This window comes from Dermacentor andersoni, chromosome 6 (assembly GCF_023375885.2).
Source record: "Dermacentor andersoni chromosome 6, qqDerAnde1_hic_scaffold, whole genome shotgun sequence".
NCBI classification, from domain to species: Eukaryota; Metazoa; Arthropoda; class Arachnida; order Ixodida; family Ixodidae; genus Dermacentor; species Dermacentor andersoni.
In genome coordinates this window covers 21,984,352-22,010,909 of record NC_092819.1, presented here as the reverse complement: position 1 = coordinate 22,010,909, position 26,558 = coordinate 21,984,352, and the positions used below count along the sequence as shown (strand labels likewise).

Below are 26,558 nucleotides of genomic sequence, written 5' to 3'. Positions count from 1 at the left end.
GAAAATAATTCATCTATAATATATGGTTGGACGCATATGATCGTCAAGGCGACCGAAATGTTAAACGTGAATGCCCAGCGTTACATCGACGCTAGCGCACTCAGAATTAAGATAACCGTCAGAGAATTCGCGACTTGCACAGGGACTGCCCTCCCAGATACTCATTATCACCGAAGCAGCACTTTTCTTCTCTCCCCCTTGCTCGTTATCTTATGGCCTTTTGGAATGAGTCTTGTCACCCATGCTTTAGCCGAAGATTTCACAACATTACGGGCTTTAACGTCCCAAAGCAACTCGCAGGCTATGATAGACACCATAATGGGAGGGTCCGGATTAATTCTGACCGCCTGGGGTTTTACTCCCTCAGATCTAAACACACACGTGTTCTTGCAATCCGCCTCCATCATCGGAATGCGGCCGCCACAGCCAAGAACCAAACTAGCGAGCTACTTGGCAACCAAATGAATATGAGGTTTGAGTTGATCAATACTTAAGTACGCTCCATTTACCCTTGAAGCAATTACGTATTGCTTGCGTTAACGTATTGAAGCAATACGTTAACAGCAGATTTTAAAAGGCTGCCCTTCGTGAAAGGAGGTAAAGTGAGGTAGATAGCTAGGCCCATAGAAATGCTTGCGTAACTATGAGCCCCAAACAGAAGATGACCACTTTCCCCATCTGCCAACAAACATTTCTTGCAGAGCCTACTACCTCGTAACAAAGCTCTCATCTTTCTGTAGTGTATATATATATATATATATATATATATATATATATATATATATATATATATATATATATATATATATATATATATATATAACATGTATACATAACATACACTGTATATACAGGGTGTCGCAACTATCATGCACCAAGATTTAAAAATATGCAAATGCCACATAGCTGGACAGAAACAAGGTAATGTTTACTATCGCTTGGAGATACTCAGTTTTTTTTTTTCATTCCGCCTAATTAGGTAATTAGTCTGAATTAATCAACTCTAATATTATAAGTAGATGAAAAGTGTCAATGAGAAAATTGTATAGCAACATCAAAAACTCCCGATACAGCTTTGTTTCTCAATACGTGCTTCATAAAGCGTTTTCCCGAGCGTGTTGGATATGTGACGACGAACTTCACGCCGCTTCAACATCCGTCAGTCTAACACGCACGCCTAACCTCGGGACCGATGACATGATGAGCCACCCGTCTAAACATACTAGCAACGGCTTGCAGCCCGTTACCACGTCGGCCGGCGGCGAACTTTAGTCAAGATCACACTGTCTAGGCCACTAGGCCTAATCGGCACTGCTTCATCGGGCATCGACAACTAGTTACGATTCGGTCCGGAATCGACGCAGATCTACTTCTAGCACCGCGCGACACTTTTGCGAGCCGACAAACCGTCTCGCAAAAGAAAGCGAGTGTGCGTATGGCAACAAAGTTGTCCACGGCCGCCATCTTTGCGACAGACGGAACGGCGAACTATCGTTACCGAGGCTGTTCGTAAATGTGCACCGTCTTATTTATTTATTTATTTATTTATTTATTTATTTATTTATTTATTGCGATAACAATTATGTGGTCACTCCAGGCGCATTTCTGCCGTCGGCGTCGCTGGAAGGTTCCGTACAAAGCCCAAGGGCGATAAAATCGCCGCCGCGCGCCTTATGGCGTATGCTGTGCGAGTGAATCGCATGAGAAAACCAGTGAAAGAATTGAGACGCAAACACGACATAAAGAAGAGACCCCACAACCCTGGACTAGCAACTGACATATTTGAAAACACGGATCAACCCTCGACCATCAAACCATCGGCTCATGCGCAGTGCTCTTAGGAAGGTACAAATTCTTTAAATCGATGAACACACCATTTTGCCCTAACTTCCACATCTTTAAAGTCATCCTGTTACAAAAGGTATCTATTTGTAGCTCAGAGAGATAGATGGGAAACTGATGCACTTTCCTTCCTCTTGTATACTGATATAAAAAGCCTCAAGTATTTCTCTTTCGGTTTCACATTTCAGTCACGCTGACGACAGTGACGAAAAGGAAAAGCCAGGTGACCAGCTCCTTGAGAATTTGTTAACGCACAATGCTTGCGTATCCGGTCATTGACGCATCGGACTGTTTGGCCATAGGCCTTACCACATGTCAACGGGATATTGTAGATAACATGTGTCGCGTATTTGTTCACAGGCTTCATGTCATGCTGCATGTTCATGTGATGCCTTATTTATCAAAAAAGTCGCTGGGCAACATGGTTTACAATTAGTGTTTTCCGCTCCATGTAAGCTGTCAGAACTGTGCACCCACATTGAAGATGCTGGAAAGAAGCCTGCAAAACCAAGGCATGCGAATAAATACGTTAAGTGCGGAACACATGTTGTATACAAAATTTCATTGAAGTGTGGTAAGGTTCATATTAACCAAACAGGCCGATGCGTGAATGACCGGATGCACAAGCACTGTGCGTTGACAAATTCTCAAGGAGCTGGTCACCTGGCTTTTCATTGTCGTCACTGTCGTCAGCGTGACTGTGCACCACATTTTGAAAATGTGACGATTCTTGGCAGGCGCAGGACAAAAACCGAAAGAGAAATACTTGAGGCATTTTACATTTTATATCAGTACACAAGAGGAAGGAAAATGCATCAGTGTTCCTTTTATCTCTCTGAGCAATAGATAGTTTTTCTAAAAGGCTGAATTTAAGAGGAAGCTTTAGCTCGGCCCAACTCCGACGAGGCCTATTCAAATACATGCAAAACGCAAAAACGTTTTTCTGAGATAACCCCTGGGAGGATTTTAATGAAATTTGTTGCATTTGAGAGAGAAAGTTAAATTCTAGTGACTGTTGGAAGCGGAATTCCGATTTAGGCCCTGAATTCTGTTAAAATAATTTTCAAAAATTCGAAAGTTTGAAAAAAATAGAAGCACGAAGTTTACAAATTCACATCTCCGCATCAAGAACAGATATCGCGGTTCTGTAAACGGCATCCATTAGATCGTTAAAAGCGGACAAATTCAATACTTCATTATGTATTTTACGTGAATTTGTTACGTTGTTCAGAAGGGTTGTGCAAAAGCTGTATTTCCATATTGCAAATTTTTTTTAGATTCATGTGTGACATATCAATTTTGTCCGCTTTAGATGTGCTAATAGATGCAATTTGCAGCATTGTATTATCGTTTTTCGTTGTAAACTTCATAGTTTCGTTTCTTGAAAATTTTCGATTTTTGCCAATTTTTAATGAAATATTGATGACGTAAATAGAAAATTCGAAACCAACAGTCACTAGATTTTAAGTTTTCCTTTTAAATGCAACAAACCTCATCAAATTTGGTGCAGTGGTTGCCGAGAAAAACGAATTCTCTTTTTACATGTATTTAGGTAAGGGCACCCGAGCTAAAGCTTCCTCTTACGGATGTGGTAGTTAGGGCAAAACGGTGTGTTCATCAATTTCAAGAATTTGTACCTTGCTAATCGCATTGCACGTACGTCGGCAGTTTGTTGTTTGAGGGTTGATCAGTGTTTTCAAATATGTCAGTTGCTAGTCCAGCGTTGTGGTGTCTCCTCTATCTGTCATATGTCTAAATTTTTTCACTCGTTTCCTGAAGTGTCAGCACGAACCAACTGGCCCAGCAAGCAGCACTTCTGCGAGTGAAAGCATGCGAGGGTGAGCCGGCGATCGCGACTCAATCGAGCACACACAACAGAGAAAAGTGGGGAGGAAGTGCGCAGTCTTTCGTTGCACGCAAGGCTCCAGGGGAAGGGGGGAGGGCGCATTGTACTTTCTTTAAGCTACTAGCAGCCAGCCAAAAAACTAGTGTTTGGTTTACACGGCGGGTGTGAAAGTGTCACGACCCGATTGCATGCATTGGCACGGAGGGCGGAAGAACAAGGGGAGGTGGGAGGGGGGTGTAGCACGAACTTGCCCCGACCCTGCAGATTGCAGAATCCTTGACGGGTGGCAAATCCCGCCAAACCTGACGATGAAACGGAGCGGACTGTGCCTGCTCTTTACTGTTGGCACCAGCAACGCGAGTCATGTGATGCGCGATTCTTTCATCTGCGGCAAAGATTGGCCTTATGATAACCCACCTGGCGCAAAGATGGGCTAGCCTTTCTGCATTTTGGAAAAAAGGAAAAGCTGGAAAATAAAACTTTCTATGCAATAAATAAAACATTGCCATACTACCCAGGACCATACAGTTTCCTACAACAATTACTAGAGGGAATTCCGGCACTGCAATCGTTCAGCCAAGATGGGAATCCTGGAGGAAGGAAAAATATAGGAGGGAGAATCACATCACACAGTCAGCCAGCCCCGAGCACACACACACAAGAGCGCAGAATGTGCCACACATCACGGCCTGTCATTCTCCCAGCAGCCACTGACACGCGCCCCATAATGTGGAACATGACAGACCAAATGAATTTATTAGAAAGGTATGTGAAAAGTGAACAATGAATGGAACTGCAGACTGCACCATGTAGAAAAAAAATCATTTAATTTACATGCAATATTAAATCACAACTTCCCACAAAGCACATCTGCCAGGCACCCTTACATACAGAAGCAGCTGAACCAGTAATATAAGCTCACATCGTCCACTTTGCAATGGTCAGAAAAACCAAAAAGACAAGGCAATAAGAGCGTGCAAATAATGTGGAAGAGTGCAGGTGAGAATGGATGAATATTATAAATGGGCCACAGGCCCAATGTGCCCACACCTGCATGTCCGTAAAGACTACTGCCACAGGTATGCTCCAACTGCTCAAAAATGAGACCATAGCCTAGTCAGAGGCATAAATCATGTACATGTAGAAAATATCTCTCTGAAGTTAAGTGTTTCTATTGAATGTTGCATAAGGAAGAGCGCCATGTATATTACCCCTTTGGCCAATCCACTGGCTCAGAAGCGCTCATGTTTCAAACAAAGGTGGCATGCATATACACAACAGCACCAACAAAATGTGCTTTCTTTCCTATACAAAAGACAATACTGATGTGTGCAGCATGATGCTTCAGAAAAGACTGAGCCCAATACAGGCAAGAGGAAAAACTGTACTAAAAATATTATGTTATGAGACCTTCACAAAATGCTTAGATAAAATTGTCACCAACATACACCGATACATTTTTATGGCACAGAGTATAAGTGGCACAGTACACCCTAAAAAGGCATGAAAAGAAAAATACAAGGCCAAGGCCAGCACTTGTCATTTTATAATAAGCAAGAAAGAGATCCTGAGAGTTTTTTTTTTTTCATTATTTCTTTCCTTTACTCCTGACCTCTGTAGTACTACCCAGTTATTACTGCTGCCTTGAGAGTCGAAATACCAGAGTTCGCAGGTTAAGTGAAACTCACTAAGAGATGCAAATGAATTACAAGATGCACCAAAACCTAGCTAACTTTGTTTGCAATTCCTTTTTACAAATTGCAATGTCCTTGCCCAAATTGTGTATTTCTGTTTTGTCAAGAACACAGACACACAAGAGCTGCGCCGCCGGCACTTGTGCATATGCGAGTTGCGAGAAAAAAATCTGGGGACTGTGCCTAGGTACTACAGAGGAAGTACATGCTTTGCTGTGTTAGTACCTAGCTGATGGCAATGTGCACTATGCGAGAAACGGCACTAAACTTTCATTCAAATGGGATCACAGCGGCCTATAATGAATCTGTAATGGCAAAGAATGCAATGCAACAAATTTGCAGAAACGTCTCATCATTCACTGGTCTGCGGCAGCTAAAGCAACATTTATCTGTTGTGTGTCTGCGCACTTGACAAAACTGAAATACACTGTCTAAATCGGCAGTTAAATGATCAGGCAAGACAAAGTGAACATATTCCTCTCACCTAGATCCGGTGATCAAGATGCAGAAAAGAGTGCTCCAAATTATGCCCTTCTCTGGTTATACAGAACACACAGAACCAGTATTAAAAAATTTTGAATTATGCCATTCCTCATTTCGGACAATAACCCCCTTCCAAGTACCATTTTCATCATGCTACACAGACACATGAGGACACAAATGAACAGAAATTTTAACGTACCACCGGTTAGCAACTTGTACAGTAGGCGTAGGTTAGCCTACATTAGAATGAAAATATGGAATAACCTCCCAAAGACAATAAAAGAGTCCAATATTTTCGTATATTTTTAAAAACAAGCTATAATTCATAATGAGTATGTTTCAATAGTGTAATATCAACCAATTTTTGCTATTGCGCATTTTACTCTAGTGCTACAGCAATTTTATTAATATTGTGTTAACATTGTTAACAATGTTAGTAGAATCTGTACTTGCAAATCACATTACCTGCTAACCTTAGTTCCAATGGTGCTTTGTATTAAATTGCATGGGCCCAGAACTAGCAGTATTGCTATGGGCCCAGGTGATTCTCAGCAATGTTCTGTAACCAGGTATGGAAAAAAAAGGGGGGGGGGGGCATTCTTTCCGCTATGGCATGTCTTGGTAACAGCTAGGTAAGGCAACAAATACTCAGTCTTAGGCTTATTCAGCGCAGTAAACAAGTGAAGACTAGAGTAAAACGAAAACTGAATGGTTACAACTGCAATTATTATAAAACACACTTTACTACACAGCTTACAACGTTTTCCAGTCGCACGGGTTGATGAACGCAAGTCAGTGATGTCATTGGGTGTCATTGTGACACAGCCCAACTTAATCAATTTTGCCGAGTGCACGGATACGCTCGAGCACTGGCGGGTGTGAGTGATGCCACGAAGAGTAGAGCCAGTCATAGACGGGGAAGCTGAGGTTGTCTCGGTTCAGCTTGATCAGCGCACTCCGCAGAAATGACGCATGATGCATGCCACGTGCAAAGGCATCCGCTTGGAACTCGAAGCGCCGGCTCAAGGCAGTCATCAGGAAGTCAACAAGCTAGAATGGAAACAGGTAATGCACACACATAAGCTCCCGTACAAATTCACGAAACAAGGTGAAAGAGAAAACCTGCACTACATTTTTTTCATTCTTAGCAAACCACTCTCGTGAACAACACTGTCCGCAAAAAAAAAAGGAAGAAACACTTGTTTTATTGACTGATTAATTCATACGGTTTAATATTCCAAAGCAACACTGGGGTTTTGGAATCATAGTGGACGGATTTAGATTAACTTTGACCACCTAGTGCTCATTAATGTGCACCTAAATCCAAGTAAATCAGGGCTGTTTTTTACTTCACCCCATCGAAATACAGTCGAACTCACTTATAATGATACCGTTTGTAACACTATATCAGATATAACAATAAGCAGTTGAGGCACAGTCAACTTTTGTGACTGTTCTATGGTAAAATAAACTACTTATGACAATGCTCTCATGCAGTGTTATTGGTTATAACAATTAAATCTGGCTAGTGGGTGGGTATGCTTCAAAAGAAAAAAGAATGCAAAATTCTAAAAAAAAAGAGCTCTTGTAATACGCAGTTTAGTGCTACATGAATAAAGATGTTTCGGTTCATCCTGCTGTAGTGCTATGCCGAAATGATTCAATTGTCATACAGTTCAATGAAAAATAACGTAATTTTCCCTGTGGTTTTTGTTTCATTGTCTGCTGGTTTCGTACGGTTGCTGCTAATAATCGAGCGCCTGCATTCCACTTATTCGTAGACCATGCTGTCTAGGAAAATACAACCAAGAAGTGCTCTCACAGATTTAAAAGAAAAAAGGATAAAATAAAAGACCTAAACAGCTGACAGGAAGCATCAGCCTTGATCTAGGGAAATCTTTTAAAGCTGTGAGGCCCAAAGCTGTTAAATAGGTTACCTTCAAACTTATATTTTGACAGATGAAATTTTATTTATTTATTTATTTACTTAGTTATTTATTCATTCATTTATTTATTGTACCTTCAAGGGCCGAAGGCATTACAAGAAGGGAGTGGAACGCAATGCAGAACATGCACAGATGACAGGTTATAGTAAAAAAAAATAAAAAATGCAGATTAACAAAAGTATTCTTCAATAGTAGTTCTAAAAGCAGATGTATTGGTTATATTAACAATTGAGACCAGCAGACGATTCCATGCATTGGTAGTTTTAGGAATAAATGAATAAGTTTGCGCGACAATGTGGAACGCTCAATTTATGGTGATGGTCAGTACAAGATTATATGTATGATGGTTCGGAGAAAAGTTCACTTTTTAATTTTGGATTGTAGTAATAAGTTTTCTGCAGCAGTGATAAGCGTGTTAACTTCATATGGGATGAGAGGAGAGGGAGGCTTAAAGTAGCCTTCATAGATGTTACGCTTGATGTCCGAGAATACTAAGTAAGAATGAAATGTGCACTACGATATTGTATAGATTCTATTGCATTTGTTAAGTAGTCTAGGCAAGGGTCCCAGACAGAAGAGGCACATTCAAGCTTAGGACGTATTAGTGTTTTGTACAGAAGTAGCTTTAAGTAAGCAGGGGCCATAGAGAAATCGCAACGGAGGTAACCAAGCGTGCGGTTAGCATTGTTAGTGATGTGGTTTGTGTGTGTTTGTCAGGAAAAATTAGATGTTATATGGATGCCTAAGTATCTATAGGAAGTGACTTCTTTGAGTACAGAGTTCATCAAGTGATAATTGGATAGGCTAAACGAAGGAGTATTGCAGGAAATCTTCATTAGTTTGCACTTTTGGCTGTTACGTTGCATTTTCCAAGTGTCATGCCTGTTAGATACCTTGTCTAGATCAGACTCATCTTAGAGTGCCAGAATTTGATTATATTACTCTGTAAATGACACAATCGTCTGCAAATAACCTTATGGAGAACGCTACCCAGTTAGGCAAATCATTTATATAAATTAGAAAAAGCAAGGATCCGAGAACAGAACCTTGCGGAACCCCAGAACTGACAGGACAAAGCGAGCAAGAGTCGAAATCGTTAGCAGAGACAAACTGTGTTCTATTGAATGAAAAGTTTTCAATCCATGAGATAATATTACGGTCAATGGTGAGTGTATTTAATTTTAGAGAAAGTAATTGGTGAGAGACGAGATCAAATGCTTTAGAAAAGTAGAAGAAGATGTTGTCAATTTTAGACAATGTGATTGGTGAGAGACGAGATCAAATGCTTTAGAAAAGACAAAGAAGATGGTGTCAATATGAAATCCATTATCCAACACGGCACAGATGTCATGTGTAAATGAAATAAGTTGAGTATCACAGGAAAACGAATTATGGAACCCATGCTGACAAGATGAAAAGAATGAATTTGTTTCTAGGAAGTTAATGAGATTAGAGTATATTATATGCTCTAGAATTTTGCATGGTACACTTGTTAGAGAAATCGGCCTGTAATTTAAAGGTGAATGCGCATTGCCACACTTAAATGGAACCACCTTGCTGACCTTAAAATCCTTTGGTAATGAGCACGACAGAATAGACTGCAAAAAGATGTTGCACAAAAGTATAGAAGAGTACACTTCAGTATTTTGCAAAAACTTGAAATTAATGTCATCTATTCCTGATGATGACAAAACTTTTAATTTACGAATCAAGTTCACAACACCATCACAATCAATTAACAAGGAAAATTCATCTGAGGAAAATTCTGAGGAATCTGAGGAAAATTCATCTTAACTTCAGATGGAGAAGTACAGGGCATCACTTTATTGAAAAATTATTTAGTAAACACTTCATTGAGTACAGAACAACATTCTTTGTGCGGAACAACAGCACCATCTACATCAGTTAACAATATTGCGTTACAATCGGAACCCTTGACAATTTTCCAAAATTTCTTAGTATTTTCAGTCGGCAGAAATGGAAGTGCACTGTAAAAGAAAACGCGTTTAGCTTTTTTGACTGAGTCTTTAAACAGTGAAGCAACCTGCTGGTACGCATGCCAGCTATCAGTTGTATTCCGTTTTTTTAGCTTGGCGAAACAAGCCGCTTCTTCCTGTTCAAGAAATGTTTTAGAGATGCATTTTAACCCTGACGTCACATATGCCATTCTGTTGGCCAAAAGCAACTATTGGCAACTGTTGTGGAAATGGTGGTGCTGTGAAATTCAGGGGTGGGCCGATCTACTTTGGCCACTTAGGATCCTTCAAAATATGCCATGTCAGCACATCATCGTATTGGCATTATACAGTCATGCAATCAAACTCATTGCCTCGTAAGATTTACAGTAGAACACCCCAACCACAGAGGAACTGCAGCAGAAAACTCAAGATATTAATGGAGTGTACAAGGCCTACTTACAGTGTTGTAAGGTGAAAATATGTACATGAAGATCAGCATCAGCCCAATGAAGATGGGCTTGGAGTTGTAGAAACCAAATGCCCTGTATGCCCGGTCATCCGTATAGAGCAGGGAGAAGATCATGAAGCAAAAGAATAGGTGGACCTGGAAGAGGAAGTAAAGAGTAAGCATTCGAATATTATTTTACTGTCCTGACAAAAAACAAGATTGTTTATTCCTGCAGACATAGAAAACTAGCAGCATCAAGAGTGCTATAAAGTATGTCAGAATAAATTTACTGAATAAAAATGTTGGAAGTAAAGCACTCATAAATGCACTATGGTGGACAATTGAAACAAAAAAGTTCTGGCTAACCAGAACATGTTTTCATTTCCTGTTATGCCAATTCATGTAATGCCAGCATGATTTCTGCTTGTATGCTACTGGAGTACGAGGTCTTTAGCACCGTCTTTGGCAACCAGATACGTAGTGCTGCAAGCTTATGCACTTGAGTTATAAATATGCAAAATATGTTCTACTTGGCAATATCTTATTCATGCAAGATTTGTTCCTAATGGTACCATATGATATAACTATGGCAGCAATATGCGTCCAGCTGAGACTGAAGGAAAGAGCTGAAAAGAAGTGAAGTTGGGCAAGCCACACAATGTGCAGAGCAGAGAACAACTGGTCTGTTAAATGTATTTATTTTTTTATTCATATATATTAAAGGCCTATTTGGGCATTACACAGGGGGGGGAGATAGAATAACAAACATACAAAAAAATAATTAACAGAATATAGTTCAGGACAGCAAAGGATGTAGCAATAGAGAAAAAAAAATCTGGAGGCATAAGATGGGCTGGCTTTACACAGGTTGGGGGTAATTAGAGATCTCTGCAAAAGCCCTTTATCCCACATCGGAGTAAAAAATAAGCTGGTGATAATAGCAATAGCAGATGTGCTTTATTTTTTTAACTACAGAAGGAAAGACGCCTTTCCCTTCATTAGAAGACAAACAATTGTTCACCGTCATCACTAGAACCGCAAGTATTCATGACTACTACTTTATCTCGTCTTCTATTGAGTGCGCGTGCTACTGCTGGGAAAACTAAATCCCACAGAGCTGACTGCTGAGCACTGTACCTGGCCTATGACGAAATTTTTAATCACGTGGCTAAGCTTCCAGTGTCCTAGTTCATGGCACAGAACTCCAAGAATCTCATCATTGTTGCAGCCAGTCTTGTGTTGCTTCTTTTCAGGCACTGCCTAAAAAAGAAAATAGAGTAGAACACAGTGGTGACAGTGTCGCACATAAGTTAACGTGGAAAGAATGAACAGACCGCATTGGCCATTGGAGAAATCTAAAAACTCGCCTAGTGAGCTTTTAACTAGATTACCGCAACATTTTATTGCCAATAATGTAAATTAAATGTTAAGAAGGTAAATCTATCGAATCCTTTCGTTGGGCGCAGACAAACACGGACAATCTCTTGGCAGTCTCATTTCGTGCGCTACTGGTGTGCGACAGTTGTGTGCCACAGAGTTGCGAGGAGGGGCGGGAGGGAAGTGGATTTTATTTTCTGCCAGCTTGATGGATGGTGCTAGTTACCTCTATCGCTTAAGCCTCCGTACTGCCACGTAAGACTACCAAGGCGGAGTTGCCAAGGTAGGACTAGGCCTCCGTCTTCGTTTCCCTCTGCGCGCTCCCGTGCTTTTTCCTTCGTCTGCTGACAGACTAACGCTGCATTTACGTTCTACGTCTTGCATTCTTCCCGTGTCATGTCTTATGAAGATGATAGAGTCATTGCCACTGATCATAGTCATGTTGGTGTGCCCCCTTCTGTTGTGACGTCACCACGTGCAAAAGATAAGGAGAATGAGGTAGTGGGTGCCACTTTCGCGTCCTTGCATCAGGGTTCATCTTGTACAAAATCAGATGTGGCACACTTTCTCAGACAACCTTTCTATCGGGATGTCTTGGTTGCACTCGTCATTGTAAAAAAAAAAGACGCACTTTCACTCAACAGGTGAAGCATTGATTGCAATAGCAAATTAGTGGACAGCTATACGAAGCAAAGATAATAGTTTTATTGGCCGTATAAACTTGTAAACATGGGCATACCAACTACATTAACAATCATGGTGTCACATTCACAAGCAAACATGAACACATCTCATTTGATGACAGCAGAAACTTGCTGACAAAACACTCTAGGAAAAGCGGCAGCAGGAGCGAGCGAAGTGACATTTGTGCCGTCTATCGCTTCAGCGAAGAGTAAGCGCTGAGAACACACAGCACTCGCAAAGCTACGAGCCGCCTACGTGCTTAGACTCTGCTCTCAAGATACAGCCGCGTGACCGCGCACAGCCGCCACATACGCGGTTACAACCGGAGTAGAACGCCGCCCCCTCCTCCCTTGGTGCCTTGCAACGTTGGGTGCCTTGCACACAACAAAAGGCGGCACGCTTCCTCCGCACTCTGTCTCTTTCACGCAGACGCACGGCGATGGTGTTATAGCCCTTGGACATTATACAGAACCTCGCGTGCAGCATTAAGGGGTCTCTCCTAAGCTTTTCCTCTTTGGCAGAGTCAGAACAATGCTGGTTGGAGACGCAGCCGCATAATTTGGCATGCTGCTGAGGGCATTGTCGCAGTGCAGTATGTTCGAATAAACCATCACAAATGCTTGCGCGTTCTAATTACCGGGCGTTTTCGCCCAATGGAATACACATAACTTTGATGGAACCACAGCGTCAGTTCGAATAAACCGGAAGTTCGAATGAACGAGATTCGACTGTATTGAACTTCTCATAACCTCTTGTCCATAAAACACCGTGCATTTAGAACCTCAATATAACGAAGTGTGTTTGCGTGCAATCTCAATACAGTCAAACCCACTTATAACAATATTCAAGTGCCAGGAAAATTCCATTCTTATAACCGATAATTGTTATAACCGGGTTGCATGAAAATATCAAAATAAGGGGATGGCAGAGCTGATGTGAGAAAACTAATGGAGGGAAGGCCAGTGCCCCTCCCCACCACCTTCCTCCATGGGGATGCTGATTGTGCTTGTTGTTTAACTGCTGCTTGAGTGGTTCGATCGCATGTGACAAGCCGCGGCTGTCGGTGTTAAAGAATGACATTGCTATATCAACTGCAAAGAGGGGTCATGGGTGGCAAGCAATATGTGAGCACCGCCGAGGCATCGCTTTGGTAGCGTCAAAAGGGGCCTTTTAAAAATTGCGAGAAGGCTGCCGCAGCAGTCTGTCAGCTTGTTGAGAAATCCAGAAGGAATGCTGAGGCGAGATCTCCATGAGTACCTCGCCACGTACTTCGCACTGGCTTGCATGAGAAAACTATGTCCATGTCCGTCAGCGTTTCATGCTTTACGCAAAGTTTGCCGGCATCGTTCTCCAAGGCATCAAGGCGCTCTACATAGTGCAGCGGAAGGTTCCTCACGAAAACAAAGCCCCCAGAGGGACTGAATCATCTGCCGGGCCTCGTGAGAGGACAATGTTGAGGCAGCCTGCCCTACCGCGCCGTCGCTATCTGATGCAAGCATGTTGAGACGATCGCCTCATCAGTTAGAAGCAGTTAGCTTCCAAATCTATAGCCGTGCACTTTCTTTTCACCGGCAGCATCATACATTGCCGATGATCAGCGGGCTGATCAGACATCTGTTTCGGCAGCAAATGAAGATGAGAAACAGTGTAGCCAGGAACAATTTCGACACAACCAACAAAGACGAAAATGAGCGGCTAAAGGCTGTTTGTAGAACTGCACTGAATGAGGAGCTAGCAGGCAACATGTGAATAATCTGCGAGCAGCGTAGCTGCCGCAGTCCATTCGTGTTTTGGAGGGTGGGGCAGAATAGAGCTATGGGCACAGCCTATTCGTTTTCGGAGGGGTGGAAGGGCAATGGGAGAGAGGCGTGCGAAGATTGCTGGAAAGTGAGTGCACGGCGGCTGTTGGAGCAGTGGCCCATCATGCAGCGGCTTGAATTTCTTCTTTTAATTTCTTTTCAAGGATTTTGCATTTCACTGCCTTTTAGTTCAGACAGCCAGCAGCCAGACTTCGTTACAACCGACAATGCGGCATCGAGGCATTGTAGTAAGGAGGTTATTCCACCATGGAAAACACAAAAGTTGACGGTGCGGCAGCTTCTCATTGTTATAACCAATATATTGTTAAAACCAGTATCGTTATAAGTGGGTTTGACTGTATAACGAAATTTCACTGCCACCGCATAAGAATGCAGAGACAATAAATGGAAACCTTTGTGGATGCAGATAGTCAAGTGATTGAATTAGAGGTGGCTGCTTGCAAACGCACCTCTCAAATTGTGCGCCACGCGACAAGAGTAACCACCAAAGTGGAGACGGCGTCATGTTCCATAAAGTATGAAGTCCAAGTGCAACAAAGTCCAATCGTGCCCCATGCACTGTGTGCTTTAGCTGCAAGGGAATGTGTGTGAGGGTGTCGCACACCTTGTGAACGAGGCACCAACGTCGGGCCAAATTCCAAAGCCAACTTATGAGCCTCCGAAAATAACCCCACGAAAGCACGGACAATTAGTAAGTGGCCTTCTGGTGCACCAGTAAATGCCGGTTGTGGTCCAAAGACCGCGTCAGAGCAGAGAGTTGTCAATACTCAACAAAATATATTCTTCAAATAAGGCAGTTACGTTCACACATGCACAATTCAGCTAGATACATCACATTGCAATTCATATTGGTATTAACAAAACTCTTGAAAATAATTAACGACAAGCACTAAGAGTTCAACACGTACACTACACAATGAATAGGAGCACCAAGTGTCTACTCATATTCACCCATGTTGGTTTTGAGCCAGATGTCTTTGGCATAGCTCGTGGCAAATCTCGAAGAAGGAACTTCTGGAAATGCAGACGCTCTAGAATCTCATTGGCCAGCTTGTCAGGGAATCCTCTTCTGCAGACAGTCGGTCTACACATCGCATCTCTTCACTGGCATTCTGATCTCTGATCTACGATTCCAGCCCAGCACTTTTATAGACTTCGCCAGTGTTTCTCGAACTTTCTGACACAAACTTTCTGACTGATAGCATGAACAAAGCCTGGGAACCTTCTAGACATTTCTCATGTTTTCAGCTGCGGCCACAGTGACTCATCCGTCAGCACATGCTCGGGTCGTCCCCATCTCTCTCTCTCTCTCTCTCTCTCTCTCTCTCTCGCTCTCCTCGTTGTGTGTCGAGGTCTGAGAGGGTGTTCAGGCACACGCCATCTCACTCTTCGAAGCTTCTAGTTGTCGTTGATCCCGTCGGTTGTCTGTGGCATATGCACTCTCTTCCTCTGTCGAAGCTGTCGTGAGGCTGAGGAGCTACTTTTGTGGCTTGGGTGATACGCGGAGTGCATTTTGATTACGCGCACTTTTGTGACAGAGGGCGAGACAAAGATGGTGGCTTTGAGAGTGCTGCCTTCCCGCATGAGCAAAGAGATAGAAGGGAGGGGAGCAAGCTCGCAGTAATGCAATTGAGCGTGTGTAAGGGGGCTGGAAGTGGGGGGGGGGGTAAGTTGGCACACGTCTCGGCCATGGCTGCGCATGGCTGGAAGTACGGCTGAGTGCATACGCAGCTGCGCACCCGGCTCTAGAGGTAATCAGGCTCAGGTGCAAGGAGTGGGCGTGCCAAGACAGCCTGGCATCATGCAAGCTGTCTTCCCGCCCATTTAGTATTAGAGGTTGCGTAATCTCGAGTTTAGGTGACCCGTTAAAGCGAGAGGCAGCTGAAGCATTTGCTCTCTGCTGCTGGCACTTTTCACGATAGCACTGTCCAAGTGTGGGCGATGCTATCAGCTGCAGAGGCAGAGTGAACGTGAAAGCGTGGCTGGCTTAGCTTAATTTGTACTGTCGACGCGAAGATAGCTTCGATGTGGCATGAAAGCGTATCATTCGTCGCTGACTCCCACATTCATCAAAATAAATTGCTTTCTCATTCAAATTTACTTTTTTTAGATTGCCAGATAATTCGGAAAATTCTGCGTCCCCTTTCCATGCAAAGAAAATCGATCGGCGACTGTACTTATTTGCATAAAAGGTCAAATTTCAATACAACTAAATTTCGACATACCAAAGGAAATTGCCGATTTTACTGACTTCGTTATACCATGGTTTAACTATACTACAGTTGAACTCAAATACAGTGAACACGGATCAAGTGCATTATACTTTACATTGAAGCGAAACATATTGACCAATACTTATGCACAGTAACTTGCTCATAATGAACTGGGCATTGCATATATCGAACTCATGTGGTCCATTTGGCACTCTGAGGGAAGGTCGACATTATTAGCTGCTTCAAGTTCAGGGGACAGAAATAAGACATTGCGCCGTGAATGTCATTCCTGGAGACGTTGAGAAACATTTAAATGCAGAGGCAAAAGTTACTAACTACTATGTGTAATTTCTTTTGATTAAATGGGTCCTTTGCTTGCTTCTTTTCTCCAATGGAGATAACAAATGCTTACAAAATGAACACATCCATCACAACACTTTGTTTAAGTTCATTATAGACGAGTATGGATACGATGAATTACCTTATATACTGAACTATGTTTAACACTTAAGCCTGTTTGTTATAACCAAGTTTGACTGCATTAGCGAATGGGGCCGGCCAATGCAATAGCACTTGTGAATTAAAATGTGTCAATTTCGCTCCAGCTCTTCCACCTACCTTAGATTCGACTGCTTCCTTTTCACTGGTAATTTCCCCATTTTCACCTTCAGTCAGCTCATCTTTCTCAAACAAGGTGTCGAATAAGACAATCTTCTTCTCCTTGAACATCCCAAAGAAGTACGCATTGCTGTGTGATGACCTCTTTGAACCTGCATCAAAACTAACATTGTATTCGCACTGGCATTTATAACACGTTACCCGATTACAAGCACTGCAAACAGTATTACAAGAGTTGATGCTGAAATTTTTTTATATAGCATTCATTCTACAAACTGCATCTGCACTACACAGTGACATTTCTTCCTGGTCTAGAACAGGCGGCTATGCAGACACGGCCCTTTCATTTTTCAGTGCTACTTCAACATTACATTGAAAAGATAGATCAATTGACCAAAAACGTCAGCCTGCCTGTGTGAAGCCCTCTATCATGGTTCACTCAATTTTCCTAGCCCAGTGCGTTTCCAGCCGTCAGCATTTGTCTTGAATTCAGAATGTAAATGAATTTATTTTCTTGGTTAGGTTTTCTTTAAAATGCATGTTCATGAGTGAAGCATGTCAACCGTATTGTAACTTCTGCACAGAGCTTTATTTACTGCAGTCCGATACTCGGGCTACTTGAAACTTCTGCCTCTAGCTGCTGAATAATGTAGGATTTCATACTGCTGAATGTTATGCAGGAAGTTGGCTGGTGCTTCTTTTCATTGCATGTTAAGTTCTTTTTCTTCTATCCCCCATCATGCAGTAGTCCACCTCAGAGCTCGTGAGGATTGATTAAATAAATAAATCCCTGTAACCATAATCTGACTGAGTGAACCACTTCTGCTTCAGTTAAACCAAGCTGGCAGGGAATAGACCTCTCAAGTGTTGAAGCTAATATACAGGCTGTCTTAGCGTTAGGTAGCATCCTCTGTGTGTCACAGCCTGGCTAACCAACACTAACTGCCTTTGTACTCAAAAAAGATGCAATTTCTTATTCCAAGGTATCTTCACATAATGTTTACCACATCATGCTTGCCTAAATCAAGTACTACCGGGCAAATAACAAGACAGTCTAAACAAATGAATAATGCTGCAGCCATGTGGCACCAGCTTTTGGTGGTCATGTTACCAACAGGCAATATTTTTTTCCCATGCATTTCGAGGGCTTAGGTGATTCTAAACATTATTCCACACTTTACAAGAAAAGTGGATCTCAATCAGCCCAGAATGAATATGGGATGTCAAATTATTAAAGTGAAGTATACTTACAACACCACTTATGCATTTATCATTTATAAGTATTGTCCACTATGCTGTGCAGATGCCTAATACCAGCCAGGATATAACAATATGTAGTCGCAACCTACTCCATTTTCCAACCTCTTCCAATTACAAGACGGCAGCATTACACTGAATGCCCAAATAATGGTAAATTTTCTCAAGAAGAGCAGGACAACATTCGTTACCTTCAACGTCGCAGCCTTCCTAGCCTCACCTGTGGTCTTCTGCGATACTTTGAAGCAAATTATGCTTCCACAGAACAGCTACAAAACTGTCACATTACCATATAATGACTGCAAGCACACATGGCGCAATGAGCTAATGGTGATGTCGCAATGTACGCATTAGGCACATTAATACAATGAAAAGTGTCATGCACATGAAACAAAGCAGGTTACTAAATGTTTAATAGTTCATGCCAAAAACGTAGCTTTCAGCTCTCTTAGATGTTAAAGAGCACAATGCACTTAAATTTTAGCATGCTTATGCTAAAGCAGATGATTCTAAATATGATTACCTTCTACAACCAAAAGCTTTTTGAGTGGGAAACTGATGCTGGCTGCCAGCTGTTCAATCCTGGTTTTCAGCTCTCCTTCAGGCAGTGGCGTGAACTTGTCCAAAAGTGGTGCAATGAAGTCCGAGTAGATGAATGACATGAGCTGGAAGGAATCAAACAAAAGGCACTGAGAAGGTTGTGCAAAAGAAACGCTACCACAGCAACACTTACAAACAATAAACAACAGAAGTCAAGGAAAATGTCTTTATTGCTTAGATATGGCAGTTGAAATCGGCCAGCTTTCAGCATGTCTGTAAGGCCAAATGCTGAATGCAAATGTTAACTAAAGTGGCATGCCTGGACAGGCAATGAAAAATTCTTAACAAGTTTCCTCTTTTTGTGCGTGTCCTAGTAGTACACACTCTCTCTACGTCAGATATTTACACATGCATAAATGACTGCATGCTCAAGATTTTCTTAGAAAACATTTTTCATAACAGGATTGACTGTAAAGCTAGCCACTCCTGTATGATTAAGCATGCAGCAAAGCGAATATGTTCATGTGTAAGGATTGACCGTTGAAGGTCAAAGTTGTGCCAGTTTGAGATTACCTGCTAGGATCGCAAAATATAATGAAAAATTCTCGGCCAGTACTTTTCGTTTTCTTTCTTCCTACACTATTTTACTTATTAAGTCATGGTAATTTCTATTGCTATCACCTGCTAGGCTGTTCTTTCCATTGTGCCAAGGTCCTTGCTGCTTGACGGACAGCAGCACAATTGAAGAAAGATGTGGAAAGAGTAAGCATGCATCGCAAACCCAAAACATTACAAATTACACTTCTCTTTAATTGCTTTTGTTTCTGATTGTCCCTTAGTTTCTTACTCATACTTGGTGGTTGGCTGACTTAGCTCATAAACATGAGGGTAGCAACATGCTCATAGGAAAAGCCTGCCCCACAATGATTACACTGAACATTGTTGCACATTTTGAGTGCACATGCATATTTTCTTGGCCATTTCACTACCATGCTTCATCATACAGCAGTGACTGAAATGCTAGTAAAATGACGCATAGGGCTATTAAAAAATTGCAAAAGCATACGTGCAAGCATGCAGAAGTGATTGAGTTAGAGCCAGCTAGCACATGATTTCAATTGCCAAGTGACATGAGAAACCAAGAGGAACAAACAAGGCACTGTTGCATACATATTTCTTGCATTACACTTTTTAGGTTGCAATACGTCCCACATAATTGCAGTCATTCCTGTGGGCACTTCCTTTTTTGGACACTATGTGCTGGGTAATTGCATATCGAGAACACTATACACTTTCCAAGTGTCCCTGGCCAAAGAAACACCAGTTACACAGCTTAGTTACAAAGAATAACATTTTGACAACACCCCAAAAGGTGTAACTTTTTAAAGCGTGCTGGCAGATTGCTTAAATAGTCATAAAATTGAACATTTAATATAAAGAAAGAAAACAGAAGGGCAGTAGGCTTAGAGCAATGATCTAAATTCACGAGCTGATGACAGCTTAAAACTCACAATCGAGACAACGAGGGTGAAGAACCACAGGTAGATAAAGAAATAGTCTCCACCCATCTTGATGATTTGGACAATGCCACAAGCAATTGGTAGAATGACAACTTGCATCAGAAAGAACTTCTTTACTCTGTCCTTTGCAAAGAACCCGGGAGTCTGAAATGAGCCACGAAACAAGGAGGTTCATAATTGGCCCAGTGACATCCGATAACTCTGCTAAGGAGGCCTTGAAAAACACTAATGCGAAGGCACATACACATTTGCTCATTCTTCATAGTGCGTGCATATTTAAGTACAGTGAAAGCTCAATTCAATGGATTCTTGTGTTACAAAATTTTTATCTTAGCAAAGTGTTTTCCCAATTCAGTGACACTTATTCATAAAGCCTAATGTGTCAAAAATCTCAAAGAAACATAGTGAACTAAACATCTCCTTCCATTCACTGAAACCTTTTTTGGGAAAGTATGAGTAAAATATGGGATTGGCAAGTTTTAATGATTACTGTTTATGCAGACAAAAATTCCCCTTTCTTGCTTACATATAAGCAATGTTATTTGCATGAGTGTTTTTTAATCTGGTTTTGATTCAATCAAGTTACTAATTTAACTCAATAAATTACTCGGTCCCATCAACTTCGTTAAATCAAGGTTTAATTGTACAACCTAGTGCAGTTAATACGATTTCTTAGAATTGCCTTACATTTCCTGAGTGAGGCAATGTCAAACATTTCAAAAGTATAACTAATAAATTCACCACTTCTTGCAGAAAATATTTGAATTTATGTGATCTTCACTAATGAACAGAAGAGCATGTAAACTTGTATAAATATAGGTTCCTGCAGCAATAAACATTCCTCGCACTTAATTGAGAACTACTAGTATTCTATTATGAAGTTTCCTAAATTTGTGAAAATATGGACAACTTGCATTGTAGGAACACTTACACAGTTAACTGCCAAGCACCCAATCAAGCAAGCACAAAATCAAGTAAAAAGGAATTACATTATGGTCTCTTTAATGTGGCATTTCTTTTGGTGCCAAACCTATTTCTTCTTTCTTATCATCCACTGCTTATGACTGGCCGACAGTGGCGTAGCCAGGAATTTTTTTTTCAGGAAGAGGGGGAGTGGGGTTACCAATTTGATAAGGGAGGGGGCAGGGGAGGCTGGACAGGTGACATCCTGGTACACAGAAATTTTGGGGGAGGTGCGTGCCCAGTGTGATCACAAGCCCCCCTTCTGGCTAATAAAGTAGGCAAAGAGTCACTTGAACCACTGGTGCAGTGTGAAAAATAACTAAATTGCAATTAAATTGTTACACTATCCTGCGCAACATGTTTCTTTCGTTCCCATTAAACAAGTCATTTTACAGTGTGTGGAAATGACGGTAAGGTCTTGCTACACGAAGTGGCAAAAAGAAAAGGTTAAAAAAATAAAGAACAAGTCTTGTTACCTGTTTGTTAAAGCCATGGCGCTCCTCAAGCACAAAAGTATAGTATATTGACCACGGCAAATCGAGCAGTGTGGACAGCAGGGATCCTCCAAAAATGAACAGAGATGTGATCACAAGCTGGAAGCAATTTATAAAAAATTGTCAGGGAGTGTGAGCACATTTCAGGCAACAATTATTATTCAGTTTGAAAACATACACACAAAGGTACATAAGGCAATAAGAGGAAATTGTGATTATTGATGAAAAAGGGATGAATCAGGTTGGAAACTGCCACAGGAAGAAGCACACCTGCCTGCTGTTCAGGAAGGAAGACATAGAAACATGTAAATTAATTAAGGGAAGGAGCAAAGGAAAGAACAAAGAAAGAACAAGATGATAAAGAATACGGTGCAACAGTAAGAAGATAAAATAAAAATCGCTATAAGATACTAATTCCAAAGGAATACTAAAAAATCTGAAAAAAAATAATAAAATCGAAGTCTCATCACAGGCTAAAAAAGAAATAAATGTGCTACAAATGGGTGAAGCCAAGTTAGACAGAACACCTGGGGCTGCTGTTTTGGGCCTCGTCAAATTCGCCATCGTGACTGTTCTGGTTAGCTCACAGCACAGGGTTTCCTACAAAAATTACTAGCGGGCATTAATGTCGATGAGACCTACAAGCATGGCAGTGCAGCCAGGATGGGAATAATGGTTAGTTTGTCCATCTGGCTTCAAATGAGTGTGACTTTGCAAATTGTTCATTTTTAGCAAAATACTGTGTTACAACTGCAACAATTCCCTAAAATTCTGCATGTTAGCTAAAGTTGCACGTTGGGCTTGTTGGTATATCACGATGGAGGCAAAAGGCGTAGCGCATAAGAAACAGGACAAAAGAAGAACACGGACGACACGCATGTTTGGCGCTAACTTTCAACGAGTATTTATTCCGGGATCACAGCATACATACCGTATTTTCGCGATTCTAAGCACCCCCCCTCTATTCTCACGAAAAAATTGGTAAAAAAAGTTTGCATGCGAATCTAAGCACTCCCCTATTTGTTAGGAAGCACGCGTAGCCAAGGCCGCCAAGCGCGCTTGCTCACACTGTCATCGAGCCGGAGCCGTCGGTGTGCTGAGGTGGAACGGCGTCCGCGGCGCGAGTACGCGTACAGCCGGACTGTACGGATGTATGGCGAAAGCTACAGAAAGCGTCCCCATCAACCGTCGCAAAGTGGATTTCGGGCGCGTGGAAGCGGGTCCAAGTGGACGTTGTTGTCAAATCATTTAAGAACTGCTCGATCACAAAGCAATTAGACGGAACGGAAGATGACCTGCTGTGGGATACCGAGAGCGGCGGTTCAAGCGGTGCGACGAACTCGAGTGGCAGCGATAGTAACTGAGCATCCGACACAAGCGGTGGGTTTACTGTGTGCACCGATTTTTCTTTTGAATGTTCGCAAAATAAAATGTTATTTCTCGCACCCGTCTCGTTGTGATGTCGCAGCGAAAACAAAGCGGGGGGGGGGGGGGGGTAATTGTAGATTTTTCGAATCTAAGCACCCCCCCTCACTTTGTGCATCGCGATTGTGAAAAAAGGGGGTGCTTAGAATCGAGTAAATACGGTATGTACCCTTCTCCGACATGCATTAGAACACATGCTCCGAGCAACCTGATAGCACCTCTCACGGCAGAATGGGAAATCTGTGTTAAAGAAGCATGCCAAGCACATAAATTCCACCTCTTTTCACGATAATGAGATGGATGGTTTGCTGATACAAGACCCATTGAAGGTGGAGATGTGATATGCCTCAATGATGAGCCTGGTCATCTTGTTAAGGCTTTTTCCTAGGATCACTATATTTATATAGAGGTCGGCATGGGCATCTTTTGAAGTGCTGTGCAAGAAAACCATTGACCTGCTCTTTGTTTAGATTGCTATTATGCTCTCTTAGCCTATCATTAAGGCATCGTCCAGTCTGGCGGATGTAGCAAGCTCTGCAGGATGTAGGTATCTGGTAGACGACAACTGTTATACACATTGCCAGCTTATTCCAGCGATTCTTTTCGCAGGTTGTCTTCTTTGTACCTACAGGTGTGGTCATCTACAGACTGCTTAATTTGTTAGGCACTGAAAACGCCACAGGAATGTTATTACATTGTGCTATTTTCTTGAGTCGATGAGACAATCCATGCAAGTAAGGTATGACTGCTACCCTATTCTTTGTATTGTGGCACACTGGCGAGGAAACTTTTGATTGAAGTTTCTTCAGCAATCCCTCCGCTATCGATACGAGGCACAACGTAGAGGCAGTCTGTGTAGAAAGACCACACCAGTAGGTACAAAGACTTGCAAAAAGAATCACCGGAATAAGCTCGTAGGGTGTACAACAGGTGTCTTCTACCAGATACCTACATCCTGCGGAACTTGCTACATTGGCCAGACTGGACGATGCCTTAATGATAGGCTAAGAGAGCATAATAGCAATCTAAACAAAGAGCAGGTCAATGCTTTTCTTGCACAGCACTGTAAAAGATGCCCCTGCTGGCCTCTCTTTAAAGACGCAGTGATCCTAGGAAAAAGCCTCAACGAGATCACCAGGCTCATCATTGAAGCATATCACATCGCAACCCTCAGTGGGTCTTGTATCAGGAAACCATCCATCTTATTATCACGAAAAGAGGTGGAATTTAAGCACTTGGCACGATTCTTTGGCACAGACTTCCCACTCTGCTGCGAGAGACGCTATCAGGTAGCTCGGAGCACATGTTCTAATGCATGTGGGAGAAAGGTGTATGTGTACGCTGTGATCCCGCAATAAGCACTCGTTGAAAGTTAGCGCCAAATGTGTGTGTCGTCTGTGTTCTTCTTTTGTCACATTTCTGATGCACTACGTCTTTTGCCTCCTGCATGTATAGGGTTCCTTCACAATTTAGGCAGTAAATAAAGCCACATAAATGTTTGAAGCCACAAACATGCCAAAAGTGCAAAGAGCAGACAAATTCATGTACTAACCATAATTCATGTGCTATCTAAATGATTGCAGCACGATAGTTCCTTCTAATAATTTTAGTATAGGAAAAACACTATGGATCACAGGGATGCTATGGCCTCTCTGCTTTACTCAAAATGCCAGCACACAGGAATTCAACAGCAGGTCAGAATTTGACAAGTGTCCAGAATAATACTCCTGATTGGAGAGGATAATGTGCAGCTATGACAGCACCTCATGGTCGGGAGCACCAGCTCTGGCTGCCAAGGCCTCACAGAAATTCCAGAAAAAGGCAAAGCCCCCAAACAGCAGCACGACCTGCAAAAGTAAATGAAAATATTTTTGAACGATCTGTGCCCAACTAGAATTGTTTCAACAGTGTCGTCAAGCATGACAATTGCCTTGTCCTGAATCTTTAAGAGATAGCAGAGATCACACTTAATAGTTCAAGATAGCTAATTGAAGTGTCTCAAAAACACTGAACACAAATTAGAAGGGTCAGGCGCATAAAAAACGAACTGCGGCAAAGAGTGAATTGGTCCAAGCAGTTATGACATCTAAGTAACTAACATAAGAAGACGACCGACACAAAGTGCACGAAACACTACAGTTCGTGCTTGTGTTTCAGCAAACGGCCTCCCTGCGTCACCATTTATTATTATTTGTTACAATGGTCCACTACCGGAGTCTAATTCATGCTTTACTGCAAACGTTCAGCTTCCACAGAGATGTGGATTGAGCAGCCGAAAATAACCGGACGCAAACTGTAGCAATGTAGCTAGGTCAGGTATATTCGCCCCATACTTTTGCAAAAAAAAAAAAAAAAAAACCCTATGCCATATATTTTGGTTCGCTCACAGGAAGATGAAAGTAATGAGCATCTTCTCGAGCAAGCTCACACGTAGCACGCATTCAGCGACAGTCCGGCGATAGCAACGTTCGGAGAGCGACGAGTACAAACAGCATCACGAAACTGGTCCGGAATGTCTACGGTGACGTTATGCTGAACTTGTCGCGACAAAAGGCACTCTCACTGCCACCTCTTGCAACTGCCACACACAAAAGCTCATGTGCATGTGAGCGATGGAAGCCTTGAGCACTTTGACAACGAGAGGATAATATCCGAGTCGGTGAGTAGAGGGGGGCGGACAAACCGTTGTTTCCAGCTCGTTCCAGATACTCGAGTAGAAACCAAACTTCATCTTGTCGAGCGAGTACAGCCTCGCTTTTGAGAATGTCTCTTGGTCCGTTATAGCCGTCAGCTCGGGAGGAACTCGGGGCGTACCTTTGCACACCTTGTACTGCAAGAGAAACTCAACACTGCAAACAAGCACCGAAAGCGGCGGTAAACAAGGGCAAAATGAAGGTATCCTTACCTGCCTGTAGGACAGGTACGTCTCCCAGACGTAAGTTAACCACGACATAAACAACGCAAATGCAAAAATGTTTCTTTCTGTCCAATACGGCTGAATCGTATAACCGACGAACAGAGGCACGCTAGTCACCACATCCATAGCTGCTTTGCAGCATTGCGCCAAGAAAGCTGGCAGGGTAAACATCGTGGAAGGGACACTTTGAGACAGTCTTTCTGCGACCCTTGATCAAGATAAACGACAGCGGGAGAAAAATATCGTGGACGAAGGCGTCGACTGCCGACGCATCAACAATAAGTACCTAAGTACATTGTACCGTTGATTGTACGTACAAGAACCCGGCTTCAGTTATCTGGATACGGCTACGCTCGGCTCGACTTCAATTCGCAACTATCAGGTATGGTGACTTTTTGCGCGTGCGGAAAGCGAATTGCGAAGGATTTTGTAAAAACATCATCGTTGAACTTTGGCGTTTCAAAAATTGGAACGAAATACAAGAGCTATCGCATGTGCTCTGTGCCGAAGCGC

General features: G+C 42.3%; 1 protein-coding gene across 1 annotated transcript; it reads right to left on the bottom strand.

The window, feature by feature from the left end:
* Positions 1-4,498: 4,498 nt before the first annotated feature.
* Positions 4,499-26,558, bottom strand: LOC126521350 (CAAX prenyl protease 1 homolog). Its single transcript, XM_050170034.3, has 10 exons — positions 26,034-26,558; positions 25,812-25,958; positions 24,892-24,975; positions 21,686-21,802; positions 20,238-20,390; positions 18,710-18,851; positions 16,930-17,081; positions 11,355-11,477; positions 10,230-10,373; positions 4,499-6,915 (listed from the first exon to the last, which is right to left on the bottom strand). The coding sequence occupies exons 1-10, from the start codon at positions 26,214-26,216 to the stop codon at positions 6,697-6,699; spliced, it is 1,464 nt and encodes a 487-aa protein (XP_050025991.1). The 5' UTR covers positions 26,217-26,558; the 3' UTR covers positions 4,499-6,696.